Here is a 25,818-nt window from a genome sequence, read left to right on the forward strand (position 1 = left end):
TTGAATTCATTTCTATTATATTCATGGACAGTAAGATAGTGAGATATGCATTAAATTTCTTTTCCCAGTAGGGGTCTGATTCAACATTTCCTATGAAAGAACAGAGAGACACTATCCTTTTTTCCCAGGCTAGTTAGCCTATAATTTAAAACTGTCAAAAACACAATTTTGTGCAAAGTCTTCAATAAAAGCTTCTCAGATATAACCCAAAGAGATTTTACTAAAGTTTGATTCAGACACTGTTACAATATTTTTAAAGCCATAAATACATTTAACTGATATTTTACTGCCTTTTTTCTTAAAGTATTTGAAGGCGTGCTCAGAGAGAAAGGCAGCGCCTTTTTAAGGTGACTGAGCTTTCCAGCCTTTGGGCGAAGGGGAGTGCTCAGAGGCCCGGGCTCATATTAATGAGAACAGCACTCTAAAGGGGACTGGCCGAGCATCTGTAACAAAATGTGTTACTTTTAAACGAAAACACATAGTCTGCTTGTCTACTCCAAAACATTTAGGGGGGGAAAGATCTGAAAGTGGGAAACAGATTACAAAGAAAAGTCTTGAGTTCAGAAAATACACTTACACTCAAAAAGCAAGCACAGGAAAAACTCTGGGGAAAGTAAACAATGTTTCATAGGGAAAATGACCCACACAAAAAGGGACGCAGAGCAGCCTTGCAGGCTATTTCTTAATCTGCTAACTTAAAAAGTCAGGCTGCTTTGAGCTCACACTTCTGATCTTGGCATCACAAGAATGCTCCCCTCACTCCTTATAAAATGGAGTTTTTCTCCTTTCTCACTATCCAAGGGCTGGGAAGATCAGCCCTTTTCTTAGGTATCTTCTTCCACATTTGAATATAGGGACATCACAGACCAATACGTCAAGCTAAAACAAAAGCAGCCATATTAAGATTGCTCAGTGCTTCAATAAGTTTCCTTGCTGATCTTGGTCAAATTCACTTTTTTAAGCCATTTTTTTTTTTCAACCCAGGGAACAATATTGCAGCCCGGCAGTTCACATACTGATATCAGACTGACATGATGGCTGTGAATCATAAAACATGTCATCAACTTTATACCCAGCCACCAATAACCTTTGTACCATTTGCCAACCCTCCTTTTACTTGTCAGTGCAAGGCTTACCTGATTGTGTTTCCAATTACAGAGAAGGGGGCCCCAGCTCTGCAAGCTGCAATTGCTTCGTCTCTACACCTTCTGGCAACCTCTACTAACTTTTTACCACATTCATCCACATTGCCCACCAAAAAGGTTTCAGAAGTGTCTCCATGGTAGCCATTGTAATAGACCTAAACACAGGCACAAAATTTAAGGCATGTCCTTGTCTGGAATCCTAGTTTCCTAAAGTATATATACCATTTGTTTATGTATTTAGTAAATTCATTATCTTCTCAGAGTTAGTCTCGGGTTCACATATTAAAGAATAAAAAGACAGACTAAAACCATCCTCAAATTTAAAAGGTAAAACCATGTGAGGAGCCTGCAAAATCTAAAAACGAACAAATGACCAGCTCGGTTACTTCAGTTTTGTGATTAATAGTACTATTGCAGCATTTTGATCCCTCATTTTATTTCCGAGAAGGCAAAACTATGCTTGGAGAAATTAGTTACCAAATACATTGACCTGCAATTACCACAGTAGGTTTAGAAAATTAAGTATTTAGCATAGTTGAACATGTCCTTGGTGTCATAAGGATTTACATGCTCTTTTATTTACCAGCTCTATACTTAGAAATGATACATAATGACAAGAAGAAATAAGATAGGCATGTCAGCACTACAATGGTGGGCAGGAGCATTTCATGCTAAGAATTGAAGTGTCTCGATACAGTATTGAAATATGGTGGAAAAATTCTACGTCTTAGAAACAACAGCTGAATCAAATGTTCCAGAAAGTATGATGGTAACAGGAAACACTCGTGTGGATTTTTAAAGAATTAGAACATATCAAAGCAAGCTCAGCAGTAAAACCACAGAAAGAAAATTTTTATCAGTCTTCAATGACTCGGGAGCTCCATGTGACCTTGAACGACATCAGGTTCATCATGAAAAATCAATGATTAGCAAACACTAGAATACCTGTAGAAGGCAGAGGAGACTAGTTGACCATTGATTCTTGGACTTAACATGGCATTTACTATTTTGCCTGAGTTTATCCTAATTATCTTCACAGTTCTCCTTTTCCTAAGGTAGAATGCAGAGAATTTTATGACAAAAGCTATTTTGAGGCTTTCTGTCTGAATCAATGCCACGCCCATACACTGGTACACACTGAAGAAGCTCTCTTAGATGAGGAGACAAAAAGTCATCTTAGAGATCTCTGACTCCCAAGTCAGGAAACTGAGGCGCAGACAACTCCTTTGGGTTACTGGCAGAGTACACCAATCAATCTGATAGATTGTAGTGTTTTCTAATTTATTACCACTCATATTCCTTTACAGAAAAATATAAGCTCTTGTCATATACAAGAATATAAGTGTAATTACTCAAGAAAATTTGTAACTACGTGTTAAGTAAAATGCATTGCTTAAATTCATTTAACTTGCTGTTTCATATTACTTTAAAATTAAAATATATTAAAATTATGTAGTGTGTGTGTGTGTGTGTGTGTGTGTGTGTGTGTGTGTGTGTGTGATGGTATATGTGTAGAGATCAGAGGACAACTTGCAGGAGTCAGTTCTCTCCTTCTATAATGTGGGCCCCAGGGATTTAACTCAGGTTGTCAGTTTTGGCATCGAATGCCTTTACTTGCTGATCTATCTCATCAACGTTGTTCTAAACCATTACTTTTTCAATAATTCTTATGGAATACAATAAGTGTGGATGTTACTGGAGATTGAACTCAGAACTCTGCACATGTTTGGCAGAAAGAAGACACTTTTGAAAGATTGGGACAATTGACTATAACTACAATTTGTCCCTACAAACCATTCTCACACTTCATTAACATGTATTAAGCGAGCAACTACTATGTACACCACATTGTCATAAAAGATCAACTTTCAAGAGAAAAAGAAACTCATTTTTTTTTTGTGGCACATAGTAGACATAAAATGCAGTGGGTATTTCTGACAAAAAACACAGGAGCTAGAAATGCAGTTCTTCAGTTAATAAAATATTTCATAAGAAATACAATTTCTTGATACTGACCAATATGTCTCTTAGACTCCTTTGTATTTCTAGGCACTAGAAAGTATTTCAAGTGAGTTTAAGGATTCTTGGAATAATTTAAGCCCCAGAAATGAAATTCTTTATTAAAAGCCTTAAGGGAACCCAGAAAGGAATAATGCGCTCTCTCTGGGCACGCTGGGAACAGCATGGGAGACACCCCATCTCATTTGAGCAGCAATATCTTATTAGTGGGTGATTAGGTGAGGTAATAAATGTGAAACCCTAAAATCAGGTTCAATCCGAGATAAAAATGCGTCACAAGAGAGACTTTATTTCAGGTGCACTTCACAAAGCCTCCCACACAGCTCTGAGTGGGAAAGACCCTACCAGGGTATGTGGAGTGACAGACACTCAAGCATTCTGAGACACAATGACATGGGATGTAATATGAGCAGGAATTGTTTGGCTGTACCTATGCACAAGCTAATCTGAAGAAACAAGGCTGAATTAACTTAAACGATGGAAAATCTAACACAATCTACTGGTGCCTGCTTCCATTGTATTCCCATTGCTACTCTACTTTCAGCCTGGATATAAAATAACTATTATTAAAAATATTTACTCTCTAATTGAAAACGTGTTTTTTGAATGGCACCCATCTCCAAGAGCCCCTGCCAGACGTTCACATTTTATTTATCTACAAGTTATTAATTAGTCATAGAGGCACAGATTTTATTAATCCTTTGCACAATTCAAAAGGCACCATTACAAACAATTTGAGATGAAATGAGCACAAATAATCCAAGTTTGAGGAAGGTGAGAGGCTAAGGAAACCAGAAAAGGTTAGTGCGTGTACAATTTGCAGTCCCTAAGTTAAATCACTTAGGCTTGTTATTTAAAAAGAAAGGCAATCAACCGTTGGGTGAAAACTTAAATTCAGACAGAAAAACCATTCTGCTTGTGTGCTTTGAGCTCGGGCCTCTCTACACCAGAGATGGAACACAATGTTACCTTCAGGGATTTTAATAAATCTAGGGAACACTGCTAGCAAAAGAGTTGCTGTCCAAATAGACTGACACGCAGGCCAATGTAGCCCCTAATGACAGAGTAAGATAATGACAGGCCCCACTCAAAATCAGCAGGAAGAGGAAGATCAATCTTGGCAGAGTGAAGGAAAAATGCTGGCTTTCTTCGTGTTAGCTCATCTCATACATATCTAGCTTCAGCAGCTGCCTAGTGCTATGGTGCTCTGCATTAACTACACAGTGGATCAATAACAATTACACCTTCTCAAAAACATGACACATAGCAGGATTGGGCTGACATTTCACTTAGGCCAACATTGATCTCAGTGCATCTGATTCCAGCCCGAAATTCAAGTCAGGCCTGGGTTTACTTGGAATAAACACAGAGTTAAAGACAAAAAAAGGAAACCAGCTGCTTGTGTCCGGGGCTGGAAGTAAACAGCACTCCCCGAGCGCAGTTCACATTTTCAAGCCACTCTCCTTCCTGTTGCTACTAGCAATTCTGAAGTTGATCAAAGATGATTTTTTTTATATGATTTACTCACCGTGACATCAATGTTGATAATATCTCCATCCTGAAGAGGTCGGCTGGAACATAAACAGAGAAAAAATGGTGACAGACAGATCTCAATAAAAAGAAACGTGAAAATAAACACCCAAAGACTACTACTGCAAACCCAATGAGCTGCGGCAATAATTTGTAGTGAAGCAGAAATGGAGTAACCAGATCTGACCTTTGTCTTATGTTAATCACACCAGCTTTTATAAGAAATACAGGAAACAAACATTGCTGCCTTAAGATTTCATGATTCTTTAAAAAGATACACTTCCTAATTACCTTAAGTAATTAGGAAGTAACAGCCAAAACAATAGCTGTCAATAAAATTTGCCTCCATTACCATATGGTAAAAATTGAATAAGTTAAAAGAAATAGATAATGTACAAATATTTTTGTGGCTCACATACTGCTTTAAGAAACATCAAATGGTAAAGTGTTATATTCATGTAGAAGTAAAATACCATCAAAATTTTTATTTTACCATAATCAATTTCAGAAGCATGCATGCAGGTAGGTTTCAATTGAACTACAGTATTTTTCAATATGTGCTATGGATCTTAGTTTCAAAGGAACAATACATTATTGAAAAATGAATACCTGTCAGGAATGCCATGACAGAGCACATTGTTTACAGAGGTACACACAGATTTTGGAAAGCGTCCATAGCCCAGAGGTGAGGGATATGCATCGTGACTGATGATTTCCCGATGAACTAGCGCATCTATCTCTTCCGTTGTCATGTCAACCTGAAATATTAATAAAGTGTGCAGCGACAGTTGAAGACATTTCCTGTATTTATTGACTGTGTCTACAACAACGGCGCTGCCAAGGTGAGACTGTATGAATTCACCACAATGAATTCATGGTGTAACAGTAATTACTCATGACTCTCGCCACCATCCTCAGCCGTGCTCTTCGGAGGGTATATGGTGGTGTTATGTACCACTAGGACATAGAGTGCATCATTAAATGCACTGTTAGCCTGATGATTTCAACAATCTGTCTTTCATCAATTCCTTCCTCTTCCTCAAGGGTCAGAGCTCTGGATAAAGGAAGCATACAAATAAGTGTATAAATGGAATGCTGGCTTAGAGAGGCTGGAAAGGAAGCTCTGCCTACACCTTTTTATCTTGTTGCAACAACGAATAGGCAAACTTGGCAGCAACGGCAGGGAGGTGATGAACCATCACTTAAAAACTCCATCCCTGAGGCCCTCCATAAAGATTTTATTTTCAATAAGCTCAATTTCTTTCATGCCTAGATAAATATATTTTAATGTTTCCCCTACTAGAAAATACCCAATTATTTTTCAACAAAGGTAACTGGAATTGAGGGGTCTTGTTTTATTTCCATTTTGCACTGCTGGGGATTGAACCTGGGGCCTCACCTATGCTAGACAAGTGTTCTGCTGTTTAGATATACCCCAACCCCAGAAAGTGAGTTTCATAAGCACATGAAGACTATCTCCATGAAACCATACCACAAATAAAATTCTATAGCAAAGTCAAATTATTCAGTGAATGCTTACTACTCCCTCAATAATTTCCCGGGTTACTTTATATTCACCTTATGTGTGGCTATGTTGCTATAACAGACTGGTTACACAGGTGACATAGTGAGTAAATTCACAATTGAGTCCCCACTTTGAAACTACATTTATATTTTTTTATGAACTATAGATGGCAGGATGATTGGGTGATTCTGAAAGAACTGACTCTCACAGCAGGAGACACACACACACACACACACACACACACACACACACACACATGCGAGCGCGTGCTCATATAATCACCATGTTACTGTGGCTTTGTGCATTGGGTCTACACATTCTTTGTAGGGCACATTGAAGAAAAGAAGAGGCAGAATACAAGGTAGGACCAACACTTTCAACACATGGAGGCAACGTGAGAAATACAAGCAGAGCACAGGCAGAGGCAAGGCAGCACAGGCAGAGGCAAGGCGGCAAAGCCAAAGTCCTCTGCCATAGAACACCTTGGATAGGCTGAGTCAGCCAAGTAGCTCTAGAATTCTGCCAGTTACAATAGAATTTAGAAATTTACATCCTTTCTTGAACACACAAAATGGTAAAATCCCCTTTTCCCATCTTAAGGCTTTACTTTAAAAACCAACTTATTAATAGATGAGTTTGAAGGAGAGTTAAGGAGAAAGGGGGAACAAGCCCTGTGTAAGTCACGCTGAGGCTTGGGTAAGACACCACCTTTAAGCTCTTCCCAGCCAGGAGGAGGATGTGCCGGGCCAGCTGACAAGCCTCACGAAGCCCTTGGATCTGATCTTCATTCTTAACTTCTATGCTGTCTCCCCAGTCGGGCACAATGCCTGTCGTCACATAGTCTGGCTTCTTTATGTGCTTGAGGAAAAAGGATTGAAAACGAAGATCAGAACCCAACACATGACAATGGCATCATTTTTTTCGGACACAGCCTCCTGCTTCATGGAGTTCTGCCCTTCCTGCCAAAGCACCGACCTCCAAAGCCAGCACAACAGACCTCCAGGCTACCCCCAGTTCCTTCCCCTGCCCTTTTGAACTTAACATCGCCTGGAAGTGCTGCTCTGGATGGGCTGTTAACCTCACCAGGCTTTGAGTCGGGTTCTGCTGAAGTAGACTTCTGGTCAAAACAAACAGCAGTTTTCTGTCCTTTACTCCACCCGAGCCCGTTAGAAGCATAGCCCATGTATGAAAAAGCACCAAGTTTCCAATCTGCACAATGCTTAATTAAGAAACAATCTCACCTTCTTCAATCAATGACAAAATGTATGCCAAGGACAGCTCTCAACATGCTCTCCCAATGAGTCCATGTGAAAGGGTGTCAAGTTCATGGGCCTGCCACATACACATTCTTATACTAGGTGAGCTGACAACAGCACCAGACAAAATAAAACAGCTTATTTTCTTGATGTCTTCTCTAAGGACAACAAAATTACCTAGAATGTTTCCATCATTTATCAAGAAGAAACAATGAGCCCCCTCCCAACCCAAAGTCAAACATCCAACCTTGATGCCCCCTGCAGCTGGTTCTCCCGAACTGAAACCCACCAGGGGTTCTTGGGAGGTAACACTGTCTTATACACACAGCTTCTGTCTGCCCCAAGGTCTGCAGGGCCCTTCCTGAGCCATTTATAACAATGGGACATATGACTGCTGACCATAACATTAAGGCTACACAGAAGTTTGGACCAAAGGGTCATCCTCAAAGCTCTCCAGGGCTTGGGGGAGGGGGAGTCTTGTGTTTGTGAAGAGGGCTAGGCCAAACCTTAGGATCTCTTGTTCCACTGTTCAGAAGGGCTTTTCTCTTTCCCTTATCTGCTTGCTTTTTGAGACAGGGTCTCTCACTGAACCTGGAGCTCATAGCTAGCCAAAAGCTCCAGAGACCTATCTATGTCCTCAAGCCCACTCCCCAACACTAGAATTACAAGCATATACCTCCAGTACCAAGGGTTTTATGGCTGTTGGGGATCTGAATTCAAGTTCTTACACTTGTGTGGGTGCTGGGTATCTGAGCTCAAGTTCTTACACTTGGGTGTCAAACACGGCTAAACCATCTCTCCAGCCCAAAGGGCTTTTGTTAGTTGGGTAATAGAATGGCCTGGCTTGTTATAGCTGAGCCCTGAAGAAGCATCTCCTCTCCTCCAGTCACCCGACCAACTCCCACAGCTTACTAGGTGTCCCCCCAACAAGCTTACATTCTTGTTTCTGCTCTGTGATCTGCCTTGGTTATAACTGTAGGCTGAGGGCTGCCTGTTTGTCTCTGGAACTGGCTGAAATGCACAATATAACACATTACTTTTATCTAGCTGTTCTCCAACTTATTTTTTGAGACAGGGCCTCTCACTGAATCTGGAGCTTACTGACTTGACTAGACTGGCCGGCCAGTGTACCCTAAGGATCTAACTGTCTCTGCCTCCTCTCCCCAGCTCTGCCTTGTTTTATGTGGGTGCTGGAGATGAGTTCAGGCTCTCATGTTTTCAGAGCAAGCACTTTACTAACTGAACCATCTCCCCAGACCCTAGAGATTTCTCTTTGTTTTTATAGAAGAAAAATAACGTTTATTTTATGACTAATACCAAATTCTGGCTCTCTTTATGATAGCCAGACCTAAGCCAAGATGGGACCTTTGGCTCTTTTGTCTCTCAACCCTTGTTATAAAAATGGACTACTCACCTTTGGGAGGTGTGCTCAATGTGGTTCACAATAAAGAAAAAAAGTGTAAAAGGAAGAGAGCAGGTGGTTTTTGTGACAAGTCTGTATTTCTTTTAGCTATTTTCCTTCTTCCTAAATGACCCGTTACATGGCCTTTGCATTTTCAAAGGCAGAGAGATAGTTTTCCCACCATACTGAAACCTTCGGTAGGGGAATCAAGAATGCTCTGGATTTATTCAAAGACAGTAGTATTAGTAACATAGAAAGTTTAAGGGCTTAAAAACATCAGTATGTTAATTTCCATGAATCTCTCTTGAATCAATCCAATTTTATAGTCATTTTCCCTAAAAATAAAAAAGTCATGAACTGTATACACAACAGTTCTAGTTTCATCTTAGAAATCTAAATAAAAGAATTTAATGATTAAAGGTTGAAATTCCAAATAAGCTAAGCAGTTGTTTGGCCAGACCTTTATTTTTGTTTTACTAAATATTCTAGAACTGCAGGATGTTAAAATAAAATGGCTCCTATCACAATCTGAAATCATAAACCAAGTTTTAAATTCATGATTCAAATGTGTTTGTACAGTCCACCTTTGCCCGCCAGAGAGAGTAGCAGCCTGGAGCAGTACAGTACCTTGGGGACAGGATGTGCAGGAGAGACTGCAGCTGGCGAAACTATACTGTGGGAGACATCCCTTTGTCTCCAGAAAAAGAAATTTCTTCTTTGTTGACTGCCTGACTGCTTGCATAAGTAGAGATGATTGAGTGAGGATAAAATTCTCTGACAACCTATGAGCAGAAAGAGATGTATTTCAGATTAAGAGGAAAGAAAAGACATTAACAGTGTTGCCCTCGAAGGTGTTGTACATATTAAGTCATTAGTCTCATTCTTTATTGACTCAAAAAAGAAAGCCCTAGAGAGAAAGGGAGCAGTAGTATTCTGGTACAACAGTAGCACACCATATTGACTAACTAGCACTGTTTACATAAATTTCTGACAGTGGAGAGCTTTACTCTAATAGGAAATAAACATACGGAAGGATCTGCCCTGCAGCAGGTGTGGAAAAGAACAATTTCTGCTTCGGTACCTTGTGTGACGATGTCCAGATAACCCTAGAATTCAGGGCACTACTTTGGTGGCTCTATACTCTTTAAAACCATTTTCCCTTCAAAAGCCACAGACAAATTGCAGCTGCACTTTTGGCCTCCATAGGATTGCAACTGTGTGTTAAGTTCTTGTGCATGAAGGCATTATACCAAAATTCATTGTGATGAATGCTTGAGTTGGACCAAATAGCAAAAATGTAGGTATAACCAATGAAAACAAACATAGGAATTTAGAGATACTTATTAAAATATTAAGTGCACATTTTTAAAATTTTTTTTAAATGTTTCTTTTTTTTTTCAATTTTATTTACTTATTATGTATACAGTCTTGTGCCTGCATGCCAGCAGAGGGCACCAGATCTCATTCAAGGTGGTTGTGAGCCACTGTGTGGTTGCTGGGAATTGAACTCAGGACCTCTGGAAGAACAGTCAGTGCTCTTAACTGCTGAACCATCTCTCCAGCCTGAGTGCACATCTTTTGACTCAGCAATTTATCTCTTCAGACTTTATACTACAGATAATATGCAATGGTGAATGTATGGAGCTGCACCCTTACTTAGGTATTGTTTGGGTAGAAAATTGTGAAACAGCCGGATTTCAAATGGGAAGTATCAACAGAGGATGGGCTAGAAATATAATAGGTCTATCTACACAACAGGAAATTCTGAAGCCATCAAGAAGAATGAAGCTAACTATGGCAGTATACATCCATAAGCCTAGCACTTGGGAAGCAGAGGTGGAAGATCTAGTTCAAAGCTATCCTCACATGCACAGTGAGTCTGAGGTCAGCCTGGGCTACACAGGACTCTTTCTCAGAAGAGTACAAGGAGAAAGAGGAGCTAAGTGGTCTCTGTGCATTGATGGGCAGGGACCATAAGACACTATAATGGGGAAAAGTACACACTGAGCAAGATACATACAAAGCCGGTTAGGCGGGGGTATGGAGTGGGCATGGTCAAAATACAATTGTATACATGTAAGAAATTCATAAAGAATAAATTTTAAAAATCACATTCAAAAAAGAAACTCATTAGTGTAAAACGAGCTTACACATTTATTTATATAAGCTTGTACGTGTCTACACATTGCCAAAATTAATATTCATCAATAGTGGGAAAATCTAGAGTGTGTGATTAGGGCAGGAGGTGGGAAGACTTTGATTCATTTTATTTTCTTATACACCGTTAGCTTTAAGAACCACCCACTTCTCAAAGAAAAAAAGAAAGTCCACTTCCATTACTATTACAATAAAAACAATCGTTTAGAAAAATCTCCCACAGACCACAATTATATGACAAGCTGGCAAACTCCAGCCTAAGGGCCAAATCTGGCCTGTTACCTGCCTTTATACAGCTCAACATCAAACAATGGGTTTTTACATTTATAAGTGGCTGAAAGAAACCAGAAGGAACGATCTCTTGTAAGGTGAAATCCAGATTTTGGTGTTCACACCTACCCTGAGTTATTACAACTAGTCATGACTGTTTCCAAACTAAGGCAGGACTGATCAGCTGTGACAAAGACACATGGACAAAAAAGCTTAAAACATCTACCTCTCAGCTCTTCCCAGCTGCTGCAGACGTCACACCTATTCTCACCACGAGGCTCCCAGGCCAGGAACACCAGCCACACGGGAAAACAGATCCTTCAGGGAATGAGGGGAGCTAGGCTTCCTGGAGCTCAGTGGTCCCCCAGAACTCTGTGAGAACTACTGGCCCTGGAGTCACTCTTGGCCATGAAAACTGATGGAGGATTGATCCCCAAGGTCAGCGCTGCTCATGAATTGGGAAAAGGCATAAGGTTCAACACCCAAAGTTTTATTCAGTTGTGTTTTTCTATCAGCTTGAACTCAGTACTGTCAAAGTAGACACATGGAGGAATTTTGGGTAATGTGTTTACTAGTGTATGACATATATAATGTTGACTAGCACATATTAATATATGTTATTTATGTTTATACTGTTCTGCACTGCTGGTGACCTAACCTGGTACATGGCAGGTTACACACTGACAGAATGACATCCCCAGACCCACAGGGCCCTAGTATTATTTGAGACAATTTCAAATACCTGACAAAAGGCCAGAATACCATTTCTTTCTTTCTTTAATGGCTTGCTGCTTGCATTTATTTATTTATTTATTTATTTATTTATTTATTTATTTATTTATTTAATTTGAAATGGGACTTTTGTCTGTTAAACAGGATGATCCTGAACTCCAGGGCTCAATGTTTTTCACTTGGCTCTAAAAGGGCTTGACACAGACAGGTACAGTTTTCCTAGTTTTTAAAGTACAATTTTCTAATGAGGAGATGGGGTGATAGCCTCGTAGGTAAACATGAAAACTTGAGTTTGACCCCCCAAAAGCAACATAAAAAGTCATGTGTAAGCCAGGTGGTGGTGGCATATGCCTTGAATTCCAGCACTTGGGAGGTAGAAGCAGGCAAATCTCTGTGAGTTCAAAGCCAGCCTGGTCTACAAAGTGAAATCCAGGACAGCCAGAGCTATACAAAGAAACCCTGTTTCACCCCCCTCAAAAGTCCTGTGTAGAATTGGACACATGTTATCCCATAACTGAGGAGACTAGTGGACTTCTGGGACTCTCTGGTCAGCTAGCCTGGCCAACTTGGTAAGCTTTAGGCCAGTAAGAGATCCTATCTCAAAAAGGGTTGGGGACACGGTAAACGAGGAACAGTAACAAACATTGTCTTCCAGCCTCCACTCACACCCCACACACATAACCACACACAGGTATTTCCCTAATCATGACACCTCCAGTCCTGGGCTGTTAGGTGAGAGTTGCAGGATTTTTGGTTTTTCAGTCTTGGGGTTTGAACCCAGAGCCTTGTACCTGGCAGTGTTCTACCACTGAGCTAAGTGCCCAGGTTTGGCTTTCAGATTGTCAAATGAAGTTGGGCATGGTGTGCACATCTTTAATCCCAGCACTCTGGAGGCAGAGGCAGGCAGATCCTTGAGTTAGAGTCCAGCCTGGCATTGGGGGGCCTCGGTGCGTCACATAGTATATCCTTTTGTCCTGTTAGCTTTACTAGCAAATGTTCGTTGCAGTGAATCACTGGTCAGGTTCAAGGCCTCTGGTTTCTGGTACACCATCATCACTGGATCCTCACCAAAGTGCCTCTGGGATATCCCGTGGCCTCCCCAAGTCTTGGACATCCTGTGGGTATCATTCCACAGGACCAGTCCCTTCACAAGCTCCAGCAGGTCCTAGATGGGGTAGATGCTAGGGTTGGCCAACACAAGGCCAGGCTGTCGGCCTAGGTCAGTACAGGCCATTGGGGCCACCCACCTCAGGTGAGGCAGAGAATCATCTCACTCCTGAGGTTTGGTTAACCCTTGCGTGTGGTAAGGGATGGAGCCATTTCTCCAGAGTGCAGGGCCCAGCTCTCTTGCTGCAGTATCCAGTAAGAGGCAACACCAGCTTTCCCAGGGCTGCAAAGGGAGCACAGCAACTCTTACAAAGGAAAACATTTAACCGGGGTGGCTTACAGTTCAGAGATTCAGTCCATTATTATCATGGTGGGACACGGCAGAATGCAGGCAGAGATGGTGCTGGAGCTGAAGCTGAGAGTCCTATATCTTGCAGGCAACAAGAAGTAGTCTGAGTATCACACTGAGGGATGCTTGAGCAAAAGATACCTTAAAGCCCCCCCACAGTGACACACTTCCTCCAACAAGGCCACACCTACTTCAACAAGGCCACACCTCCTAATAGCGCCACTCCCTTTGGTCATCATTTTCTTTCAAACCACCACACTGTCTCAAACAAACAAACAACAACAAAGATTGTCAACTGATATCTGAGGGGTGGAGTGTCCTATGGAAAGTAGAAGCTTAGAACTCAGAAGCCTGGAAATCTATTTCAACTCTACTACTTGCTGGCTCTATGTTCCTGAACGAGCTTCTTCTCTAGAGTGTCAGTGAAAAATTCACTGGAGTAAGGCATGTGAAGTATGTTGCATTTAGCAGGTGCCCAATAAACAACAGTTTCTTCAAGGACATCTGGAAATTAAAATGTGAAATAAAATTTAAGCTCCACTAAACAGCTTTTAATACTACACTCTTTTTGTGTCAGTTACTGAACAAGGTACTTTACATATGCTAGCTCATTGATCTTCATAAAAGTCCCACGAGTTCAGAACTGTACCATATTCATTTTTAATTTTTTAAAAAATTTCCATCACAACTTTTATGCGTATGAATGGCTTGCTTGCACCACATGGCACAGTGCCTGAAGAAGCCAGAAGAGATTCTGGATCCCTAGAAATTGGAGCTACAGATAGTTGTGAGCTGGGAAGTGAGCCCAGACCTTCTGGAAGAGCGGCCAGTACTTTTAACCGTTGAGCCACCTCTCCAGCTCCCTGATACTATATAGCAGAATAGAGAGGGCTATTCAGTAAGGACGGAAGCTGAGAAGAAGTTCCCCAAAAGGCATTACCTCTCTCTGAGGCATTTCACTAAACTTAGCTAATACATGGAAAGATTCCAGAAAATAGAGAGATACTACAGAATTTTTCCATTTATTATATATGTGTCACTGGGCTGACTCTTATAATCAACAACCGGGCCCCCTCCAGCCTAGGGCTGTGACTACCAAACTGCCCTCTCACGGCATGCAGGTGCTCTGTAAGTCCAAATATGCCTGGCCAAAAACTGCAACATTTTCAGGGGTTGGATTTTGAAGAAAGTTTTGTTTGTTTGCTTGTTTAATCTTGAAAAATATATCCTGTGCTCAATTAGCATTTAGAGTAAAGACATTTTTGTAATGGAAATTCTTAGAGGACTTTCCCTCTAATTGGGAGGCATATGGTTATGAAAATAGCATACCTTGAAGTAAGCCAGATCTGAGTTACCAAAACTTCTGCACCCCACATTCAGGCATTAAGGGGAATAAGAGTGTTCTTGCTCCCATCAGGTGAGGAGTAGGTAAGACAATAGAGGTGGAAACTATCTCCAAGGAACAGTTGCTCCATACATGATCGCTCTTCCTCCATGCCCGCTCTTTAATTTTTCTCTGCGGGACATCCAACTTTATTCTTTTGCTCAACACTGTGTTTACTGTTTCCGCTCTTATGTGCTACGTCCTAGATCCAGGAAATACAATGGTCCCAGCTTCCAGGAAAGTACGTTCCTGTGGGGGAGGCAAACATTACGCAAATCCACAAAATGGAAGGAGGGATGAAAGACGGGCTGGAGACACAGTAATGGAGGGTACTTTGGAGTTCCACTTGAGGTCCTGCTGGGAGTTGTGTGACAGTTGCCTAGCAAGTGCAGTAGCAGTGAACTCTGACCCACGGAGAGTTTCCTTGTGCCAATGCCTTGTTGATCGCTTCCCAGTCATTTCAGAGAGAGGAGGCTTAGCGCTGGACTTCATTCAGCAACACTTAACTGTCCTGCTACAGCCAGACAACTGGTGATATAGACTCAGATCAATTTTATCACACAGGATTATTTTCAGTGTGGCTGATTACACGAAAGAGAGGCCATCTTTATCAGTATTATCAAGTTCAAGTACATAGGCATTATGGGGGAATCTTTCTTATGTACTTAAACTTGAATTATAAAACCATCAGGTCTCCACTGGGATGCCTGAGTAAGGCTTGTGAGGTTTCACTTTCTGGTTGAAGAGTGAGGCCAATGTAACTGTCCTGTCAAATGACAGGCCCACTGCCAGAAAGATACCCCCACTCCTCCCGGCAACACTAAACATTGGAAACTCAGCTGGACACAAACAATCTGTTGACAGCAATGGCTCTAATCAAATCCACTCACTCACCTTTATATTTGAAGTAAAATATTTTCTTTCAATTTAATAAAAGATACCCTATACATGTTATCATAAAGTAACATGATATTCACATACCATTATATATTTTTCCACTAACTATTCACTACTGACCAGGAAAAAAAAAATACTGTTTTCACAGATGAAGTGAACAGATGGGTTTAAGTCCTGGCACCTTAGATATTAGTCTTCCCATCACTCTGTAAGTGGTAGCGAGGGAGGGGGGGTCGTTATTTTTTGTTGTATGTTATAGATGCCTCTCTCTCTGTGTCTCTCTGTCTCTCTGTCTCTTTGGTGTGGAGGTCTGGGTAAGACACTGGGGGTCCTACTCTACCCACCTCTGCCTTACGCCTTTGAAACAAGATCTCTTACTAAATCTAGACTAGACTGACAATCCCCAGAAATGCTGCTGCCTCTGGTCATCCCTCTCCCAGTTCTGGGGTTACAGCTGCAAACTGGACCACACCCAGCTTTTAAACACAGGTGCTCAGATTTTGAAACCAGGTCCTCATGGTTGCCCCTCAGCAAGCATTCTTACCCAAAGAGCTACCTCCCCAGCTCCAGCATATTTTAATCAATCAGTAATAGTTAAAATTCCAAATGCAAAAAGCCAGGTGTCATACACCTTTAATCCCAGCTCTTGGGAGGCAGAAGCAGAAGAATCTCTGAGTTCCAGGACAGCCAGGGGCTACACAGAGAAACCCTGTCTCAAAAAAACAAAAAACAAAAAAACAAAACAAACAAATAAACAAAAAAATCCAAAAGCAGACTGGGCAAAATTAAAACCTCAGCCTTTAATATAATCAGGGTTCTAGAAACATCCTCAACTATAGTATCTGATACAGAAGTCTGTTGCGTTTTCCATATAATTCTCCGTCATACAACACCTATGAGTACATTTGTCTTCCAGTTTGCTACTAATGTGGTGCTGAGTGACCATCCTCAGAGACAAGGACACTGCCATTCACCTGACACACAGCACATGCTCTTTTGGCAAAGCTGCTTGGGGAAGGAGACGAAGGAGTATGCTAATTACTGCTGGGGCAAGTGGACCTATGTGATGTTTAGCATGCACAGTGGAAACCATCAAAAACCTCAGAACAGGGAGCCCTTGTTAATTTGATCAGAGTGTCGTTACTGCTGACCCCCTAGCAGAAAAGCTAGAGGATTTCCACAGGCAGTAAATCCACACGTTGTTGTAGACAGAATATTTACTGTTATCAAAGGCAATATTACAAATTACTTTCAGTGCCACAAAATTCCTATCAGAGTCCAGAGCTGAACTCTGAAAATCATAGACACCCACTTCTTTCCCTCCACAGAGTAGCATGCTGTGGGGGCTCAATGTCTCTCAAATTGTTTTCTATCCTCAGGATCCTGCTGCACAACTTCATATTTTAAATTTATATACGGAATATAATAAGTCTAGAGAATGGGTTTAAATATTTGGGAATAACATCAATTTATAAACTCTGCCTTTGATTTCCCTTCATAAGTGAAGTATGAAAAGTAGGGTTGTAGAACCCTGCAGGCTGTAGGGAGGGCTGTGTCTTCCATAACTAATGCCACTGCACACAGCCTGCCCCGTATTTATTGGCCTTTTAACTCAGGGTCCATTTTAATTGTTATCTGCTCGTGCATTCTATACCACATAATGAAATGCTTCCATTTCACCCACCGTGCCCCGGGTTTTTATGTGTACCTTTACTAATGACCCTTTATTAAGTCAATTTTACCCTTGAAAATGTGAGTTTTCTTTTGGTCAACAAGTATTTTTAAGGGTGAGGTCTGAGTGAACTTTCAAAGGGGCCTATAAAGTGCTTATTATTTTAAGCAGTTGTAAAACTGAACAAAGTCTGCTTGTGCTAGCATGGCTACCAACACCTCTATCTTTCATTATATACTTTCACCCGGCAGCAGGCCACCAGTACTCACTGCATTCAGAAGGATCAAACATCTGGGGAGAAAACAACACAATAAGTAGCCTGGTATGACTTTATATTAGCTAACAATGTCAACCAGAGATAATGTGGGGTTGAAAAGACACCCTGTAAAATGTCTTGCTGAATATATTTCTTCATAATGATCAGCAAATGCCAAAGTCTAGTAACAAAACTATTATTTATAGCATATTAACATCTAATTGATTTTACAAATGGAGGCAATTATTTTGGATGAAGGGAGGACTGTCTGCCAGATTTAAATGATTTATGATTACCAAGAGAGAAAACAACAATGTTTTACTAATTCATTTTCAACTGTGGTTCTTCCAGTCATTGATAATTTTAATTTTAACCAAATGATTTGCTTAAATAATACATTAACTTCAACTTAAAAAAAAAAAAGGCAACTTACTTTGTGTCAGCAATCTGACAGGGTTTTGTTTTGTTTTACTGTTCCTCTAGTAGGCTTAGAAAACACCATACCCTAGGAAAACATTTTTGAAGCACAGATTTAGAACCACAGGAAGATCACATTTTCATGAACTCCCACCAAGTACTTGGAGCAGGAGCCATAGCTCTCACAGAGCATCTGTGAATAGAGTCCAAGAGAACACTGCAAATGCATCTGTCTCCGATCTCTTGACCTAAAACGTTGCCTGTCTGCTTAAAAGGTTTCATAACTCACACAAATGTTGCAAAAGAAAAATTAAACAGTCCGAGTCACTCACTATGATGCTTTTGCAATCTAGGGCTAGGATGTACATGTTTGAAAAAAAAGTGAGGAAAATGGTGGGTTCCCTCCCATTTCAAGGCAACTGTAAAGCAGAGGAGAAGCTCATGTTTCACAAGAAATAACCTGTGCATTTGCTGAAGGAAAAACACATACACGCAGGGAGGGATTGCCCCAGGCTGAAGCAAAAACTGATTGGGCAAAGCTGAAGGACAAGGGCTCTTGAAACTAAACAAAAGCAAATTCATCCTGTTGACAGATGTTGCTTACATCAAAGCAATAAGGAACTCCTCCGACTCCCAATTTTTAAAAAACAATTAGTATCCTTCTACAATCCACACATTGAGGACAAAGTTAAGTTTTTTTAATCAGCCATAATAAACATTATTAAATCTGTTCCCAGAGAGTTTCAGTTCAGTTAGAGACTATTCTAGTGTGTTTTTAGCTGTGGGCCTTGCCAAACAGTGGTTTATTCATTCCCATGGACATGTCTGGGAAGGCAAGCTGGGCATGCCATCAGCCCCTTCCTTCCAGGGGTTAACTGCTCTGGCTGCCAAATAAAATACAGAGCGAGCCATGTAATTATGGAGACAGTCAAAGGGCAGGCTCTATTTTGAAATCTATTTGCACAGACAAGGTCTTCCAATTGAACTTACAGGAAACAAGCTGGTAAAGACCCCCCTTTCCCCCAGATGCCGTCCACACTTTTTCTCCATTTCAGGAAGTCGTGGATATGGACACCATCCACCACTGCTTCCTGCATTTCAAGCTAAGATGCCCTTGTAGAGAGAAGAGTGGATCTGTTTCACAAACCTAGAAGGATCATGGGGGGTACTGGGGGGGCTAATTAGCAGCATTTGGAAACTGCCTCTAAATGGCAAAGCTACAGCGTTTGTTAAACATTTCTAAAGACAGGCCCAGTTGGTATGCAGGTGTTGGGAAACAGCTCATTTTTTTCAATGTTCAAAAGAAAGCACATAGTTGAGTCTAACAGACTACTACAAGTACTTGTCTGAAATAAAGGTTTGAATTGACATCCAACAGGGCTGTCCTTGCAATTATTTACAGCTAAAACCATGACTACAGTCCTGAAGATCCCATATAAGAAAGAGAAAATATGTCAAATACTAAGTGACAAAAATGTGGAAACTCACTTTTAAATTTTTTTTATTTTTATTTTTATGTGTCAGGGTGTTTCGCCTGAACAGACATGCATGTCTGTGCACCACACATATACCCCATATTCATGGAAGACAGAAGAGAGCATCAGATCTCCTGGAACTGATGTTACAGACAGTTGTGAGCTGCCATGTGGGTGCTGGGAACTGAACCCTAGTCCTCTGGAATAGCAGCCAGTACCCTTAGTTGGCTGAGCTATCTCCCCAGCCCTAGAAACTCACTTTTATCTTGAAATGTGTGTCCATCCTGGTTGCTTACACTCTGAGTTGACCACTTCCATGAAGAGGCATTGTTTGAAGACTACAAGAGGATTGGCTACTACTACTAATAAATTAAGTGGCTGATGAAGGTGAGACAGACACTAGTCTGTGGATGTTAGAGCCATCACTCAAAGCCTGGGAGTTCCGGTTCTGGAGAAGACAAACTAGAGTCAGTCACATAAAGAGCAAATGGGGGGGGGGGAGTCAGTGACAGCCTGGGGCACTATAGCTCAGCAGTCAAGACTCATTCCCAGGTCAAAGCAAAGCAGGACCCTCCCCAGGAAGTTGGTTCTACTTGACATCCTGCCTCCGTTTTAAAAATGTATTAACAGCAACAAAACCACTGACTGGCTCTGAAACTGTTTAGGAAAAGACTTCAATTTGCTTCTTTAGAAAAATCAAGTTTGAGAATGGAGAGACAGGGTTAGAGAGATGGCTCAGCCGTTAAAGGGTAGGCTCACAACCAAAAATGTAAGAGAATGGAGAGATGTTGAGAGTACTGGCTGCTCTTCCTGGGGACCTGGGTTCAATTCTCAGCACCCATAAGTTGACTCTCAACCATCTGTAGCTCCAGTCCCAGGCTATCTGACACCCTTTTCTAACCTCTGTGAGCATCAGGTACTTAACATGGTATACAGACATAAAGAAAACAAAATACCATAAACATTTTTAAAAAATCAATTTGATAATGGGATTATTTACTAGTAGCTACCATCAGAACCCAAGGATCTATATTCAACAGGAAGCATTCTCCTCTTGGGAAGCAGACACACCCCCACCTATACTACAAACACAGATCAATAAACTCTCACTTTTCCTATTGGAAACCCATGTTGGTGTGCCTGTGTGTGTGTGTGTGTGTGGGGGGATTAGGCTAGTTCAGCCACAGTTGAGGGAAGGATGTCAAAGATTTTGGCAAGAATTAAAAGTCCATCATTTGGCAGATGCAGGGAAGTTACATAGAAATGATTCATTTCTACGAGGAAATACAGCTATTGTATGACATGTCTTCACTTAAGACAAAAAAATATTTACTTCAAGTTGAAATCTAAGCTCATCTTATACAGACAATAAACCAGAAAACACTGAGTCACAGGGAAACAGTATTCGCTGAGCAAAGCCATTGTCTCTCAGCTGACGTTTAGAGAAAAGAGGCTTTTTCGAAGTTCGACAATACATACACTCAGGCAACTTGTTGGACAAAGAAATACTGTGCCCTTCTAGGGAGGAATAAAAGAGCTGTTCATTAGAGTCTTGTTAAAATGTAATAATTCATTCCAGTTCAGCCCTGTGAAAAATGTCATCAAAATATCATTTTCTTTGCCAAATTTTCTGGATGCCGTAGTATCATTTAAATACAGATTTAAAAAAAAAAAAAAAAAAAAAGGAGCTCTGACCAGAGTAGAAGCACAAGAGAAAAAGAAACCAAAGCAAGTATGCTGTCAAAACAGCAGGAAGGAATTACACCCAGGCTTGGGACCCAGGGAGCACACACTTCTGGGCTAGTGAGAACATCTGGCAACTTTCAACTCTCCCAAGTCCAGGGAATATTCCGATTACCTCCCACACCTCAACTAAACAAGACAGAGCTAGAACAACTTTATACCATAGCACACAAATAGGAAGCAGGAAAGGCAGTTTCACAGAAATCACACATGGAAGTCAATTTTAGAGAATGGCCATAGAAAAACATCAGGAGTTTTTTGTTTTGTTTTGTTTTGTTTTTTCCAAATGAGATAGTAAAGTCCTTAAAAAAAAAAAAAAAGACTTGATAAGTGTAGCTGCCATGTAAAATACTATTTAAAGTGCTAGTCATTTTGGATTAAAATACCTAATAATGGAAGATGTGGGGACACAGTCTATGATCAAGAGTACAGCTTTGATAAGAATATTTTTAAATTGTGTTAAAGCATTTGAAGAAAGCATAATTTAGTTTTCATTTTATGACAATGCCAACTGCATTCTACCTTTGGGTCCCTTTCTTCTTTCCTTCCCTCTTTCTTGATACATTATGTAAAGTTATTGTTACACAATCAAATAATTGTCCTAAAACTGCTGGGACCTTTGATTAAAACTATAGTCACAATATAAAGAACATACAAAAAAAAACCTCCCCAAATCTCCATCTTTTTATATATAATTTATTTAACTTTATTTTATGTGCATGAAGGTATCAGATCCCCTGGACATGGAGTTACACACAGCTGTGAGTTGCCATATGAGTGCTAGGAATTGAACCCAGGGCCTTTGGAAGAAGAACCAGTGCTCTTAACCCCTGAGCCATCTCTCCAGCCCCCCAAATCTCCATATTAATTCATGCTTGATATCTTCACTGCACAACACCAAATGAAGGAAAACATTGAAACGGAAATCTTTAACAGTCTTGGGAATTGTCTTTGCAGCATCCCGTGGCAGTAGGGATGAAGGGAAGGGATGTCAGTAATTACAACCCAATGGAAAAGCCAAACCCAAGGAAAATAACGCATCTCTAGGCTTCATGACTGAGATTACACAGACTCAAGACAACAGGAGCCAAGATCACTCATCAAGGAGTTATTTTCAACAAGAAAAATAAAGAGAAACTATATAGAAGTCTTTTTTAGCACAAGAAAAAAATGTGCAAATTTTCTCAAGATGGCTTTGAATTTGGTATAGCTATGTTGCCACGTGTAGTAGTGTGAATGTAATTGACCCCCATAAACTCATAGGGAGTGGCACTATTAGGAGGCACTATTAGCCTTGTTAAAGTAGATATACACTTGTTGGAGGAAGTGTGTCATTGTGGGGATGGGCTTTGAGGCCTCCTATGCTCAAGCTACATCTAGTTAGGTTCACTTCCTATTTCCTGTGGATCAAGATGTATTAACTCTAACATCATGTCTGCTAGTATGCCACCATGTCCCACCATGATAATAATGGACTAAACTTCTGAAACTATAAGCCACCCAATTAAATGTTTCCCTTTATAAAAGTTGATGTGGTCATGGTGTCTCGTCACAGCAATTAAATCCCTAACTAAGATACCACAGATAATTTTTTATCTTTAATTCAACTGTGTAGACTCAGTTGACCATATAAATAATGAAGCACTTAACAGTTTTAGGCATTAATATCTTCTCTTCCTCCTCCTCCTCCTCTTCCTCATCCTCCTCCTCCTCCTCCTCCTCCTGACCTCTTCCTCCTCTCCCTTCTTTTCCCAAGACAGGGTTTCTTTGTGTAGCTCCAGCTGTCCTGGAACCTACTCTGTAGACCAGGCTGGCCTAAATTCACAGAAATCCACTTGCCCCTGTCTCCTCCTGAGATATGGGATTTAAGGCATGCACTATCACTGCCAAGCCCCCCACATTCTTCTAAAGATTTATTTATTATATATACACTGTTCTACCTGCATGTCAGAAGAAGGCAACAGATCTCATTCTAGATGGTTGTGATCACCATGTGGGTACTGGGAATTGAACTCAGGACCTCTAGAAGAGCAGCCGGTGCTCTTAATCTCTGAGCTATCTATCCAGCCCCAGCCGTTCTTCTTTTAAGAGATGCTTAACAATGTTGTTTTTGTTCTAAAGATTAAAATTCCAAACCACTGGGGGCTGGAGAGATGGCTCAACAGTTAAGAGCACTGACTGTTCTTCCAGAGGTCCTGAGTTCAATTCCCGGCAACCACATGGTGGCTCACAACCACCTTGAATGAGATCTGGTGCCCTCTGCTGGCATGCAGGCACAAGACTGTATACATAATAAATAAATGAAATCTTTAAAAAAAATTAAAACCAACAACAACATCGCTACCAATAAAATGTATACTCCTTATCTGTATAGGGCTGGCTGCTTCTCACATCTGAAAACACTATGTTTTCACCTCAGCTGGAGATATTGGAGATACTGCTCACATTTAATGGAGTGATAAATTCATCATGTCTTTTTTAGATTAATGTTTTCAATATCCCCATAATCATGAAGTATCTGATGTATAAAATATGTGAAAAATATTTACCATCTACTGTTCTGTGTATTGAACACTTTTTGGGGTTTCATTCTATTAGAATGTCATAAAAGGAAACCCAGATCCTAAACACATGCAATTTGTGGCTCAAAAGAGGAAATAATGTAGAAATTAAGATAGTTTATGTTTTATTGTAAATGTGTCATGGATGATCTTCTAAAAGAAGTGTTTTTTTTTTTAATTCTTTATGAATGAGTTCTTTCTCTCTTTTTGTGGAACACCTAACAAAGTTTTGTGTCACCCTTGTGCAGTGGTCATACAAACCTCTGCTTGCTCCAATTTTACTATGTTTGTTGCTGAAGTAAGCACTATGTTTGGATTCTTGTTTAAAACTCACTTCTTTTCCCTGAGTACTCATTAGTTTACTTGGACAGGCTGAATTCCCTGACCCATTAGTTTCCGGCTTTAATTGGAATGGATCTTCCTTAGTAGGTTGCTATGGTAACTGTGTGATGACAGACAGAAAGAAGCTAGGATGAACCCTCAATTTGAAATTGAGTTTTGGGAAGAGCAAGTGATTCACAAAGGACTCTGAGATCATAGATGGGGCCTCAGAGCTGCTGCTTAAAGCAAGAGCTTAAAGCATCCAGCCTTTCCCAATGTCACCAAGGGGCCACCTTGACTTACCAAACCTTACTGTGCTTAGGTGGTATGACTGGAGTGTACCGGGAGAAGACTTGAACTCAGAAGGATAAGTCGTGCAGTTTACTGTTGATGTTTTTCTGGTGGATCCTTGCTAGCTTGGTGGTTGATGGCAAGGTTTATGGGAGATCTCTTCTTCCATAGATAGGTGGAAAAGACCCTCTCTTTTTTCAAGTCTCGGATCCTTCTAAACATAGCATATAGAACCGCCCTTATGTGGTGCACAGGGTGGGAGAAGAGTTTCTGCTATGGAAATCTCCCACCTGTGGGGAACAGTTCCCTGGAAAGGTCACCATCAGTTTTAACACTTACATCAGAATGCTATTTCAAATTTGTATTTGTTTAATTACATTTTTTTCTTATGCTGACTATTGAACCTAGAGCCTTGTACACTGCAGGTTAGACAAGCACTCTACCCTGAGCAACACCCCAGTCTAGAACACTGTTATTTTTAATCCATTACTAAACTGAATCCAGTCAAGTTAGTGCTTAGCCATAAGTCTTCATATTGTCCTTGGTAACCTAGTTTGATAGAATTCAAATATATTTGTATTGGTGTACAATCTACTCAGCAAAAACACCTAGATGTCTCCAACCCTATTGTTTAAAATGTACCAAGAAGTCTTCTTTGCATAAAAATTCCTGTTTATTAAACAGTGATACAGGAAGAACTTATTTACATTTCAAGGACTAGCAACATACATCATTTATGACAAAAAAGGCAAGCACTCCATAAGAAATGCTCAATCACTGTCAATCATGAACACTAAAATATACATAAACCAAAGCACGCTGTGTGAACTATATTAAATTCAGCTAAACACAGAATTACCAACAGAACAAACAAAACAACAAATAATTATCAGTGACTCACAGACCTATTTACACGCACACAAAATAACTTGGAAGTGTAACCATGGAAACCTGATAGCCTAAATATGATGCCTTTAAATTTTGCATTTACTTAAAACACTATGCAAAGGATGCCCTTACAAAATGTAAATGTTTCAAAGGCTGTCAAAGCTGATCTTTGTTATCAGATCATTCATCAAAATAGTTTCCACAGTAAATTAGTTGTCTTTAAAATTATTCAAATACCAGTTTAATAAAACTATGATAAAAATGTCAGCCAATTTTTTTTCAAAAATTTCAGAAGTGTTATTTCCATAATCACTGATTAGCAATTGAAAACCCTCAACTATTTGCAATGAATCCCATAATAGTCAAGTAACATTAAAACACGCTTTGACAGACTTTTCTTAAACTCACACTGTTGGATGCA

At 40.4% G+C, this 25,818-nt stretch overlaps 1 protein-coding gene across 3 annotated transcripts in view; it reads right to left on the reverse strand.

Moving 5' to 3' along the window:
* The window catches only part of Metap1d (methionyl aminopeptidase type 1D, mitochondrial), a 72,812-nt gene that overhangs the window by 8,596 nt on the left and 38,398 nt on the right, over nt 1-25,818 (reverse strand). For all 3 annotated transcript variants that reach the window (XM_027420198.2, XM_035446394.1, XM_035446393.1), the window contains exons 2-6: nt 9,505-9,659; nt 6,928-7,077; nt 5,304-5,452; nt 4,693-4,735; nt 1,137-1,300 (exon numbers count right to left, since the gene is read on the reverse strand). In XM_027420198.2, coding sequence (XP_027275999.2) covers nt 1,137-1,300; nt 4,693-4,735; nt 5,304-5,452; nt 6,928-7,077; nt 9,505-9,659 — 661 coding nt within the window. The remainder of the gene's footprint in view (nt 1-1,136; nt 1,301-4,692; nt 4,736-5,303; nt 5,453-6,927; nt 7,078-9,504; nt 9,660-25,818) is intronic.

This window comes from Cricetulus griseus, chromosome 6 (assembly GCF_003668045.3).
Source record: "Cricetulus griseus strain 17A/GY chromosome 6, alternate assembly CriGri-PICRH-1.0, whole genome shotgun sequence".
NCBI lineage: Eukaryota > Metazoa > Chordata > Mammalia > Rodentia > Cricetidae > Cricetulus > Cricetulus griseus.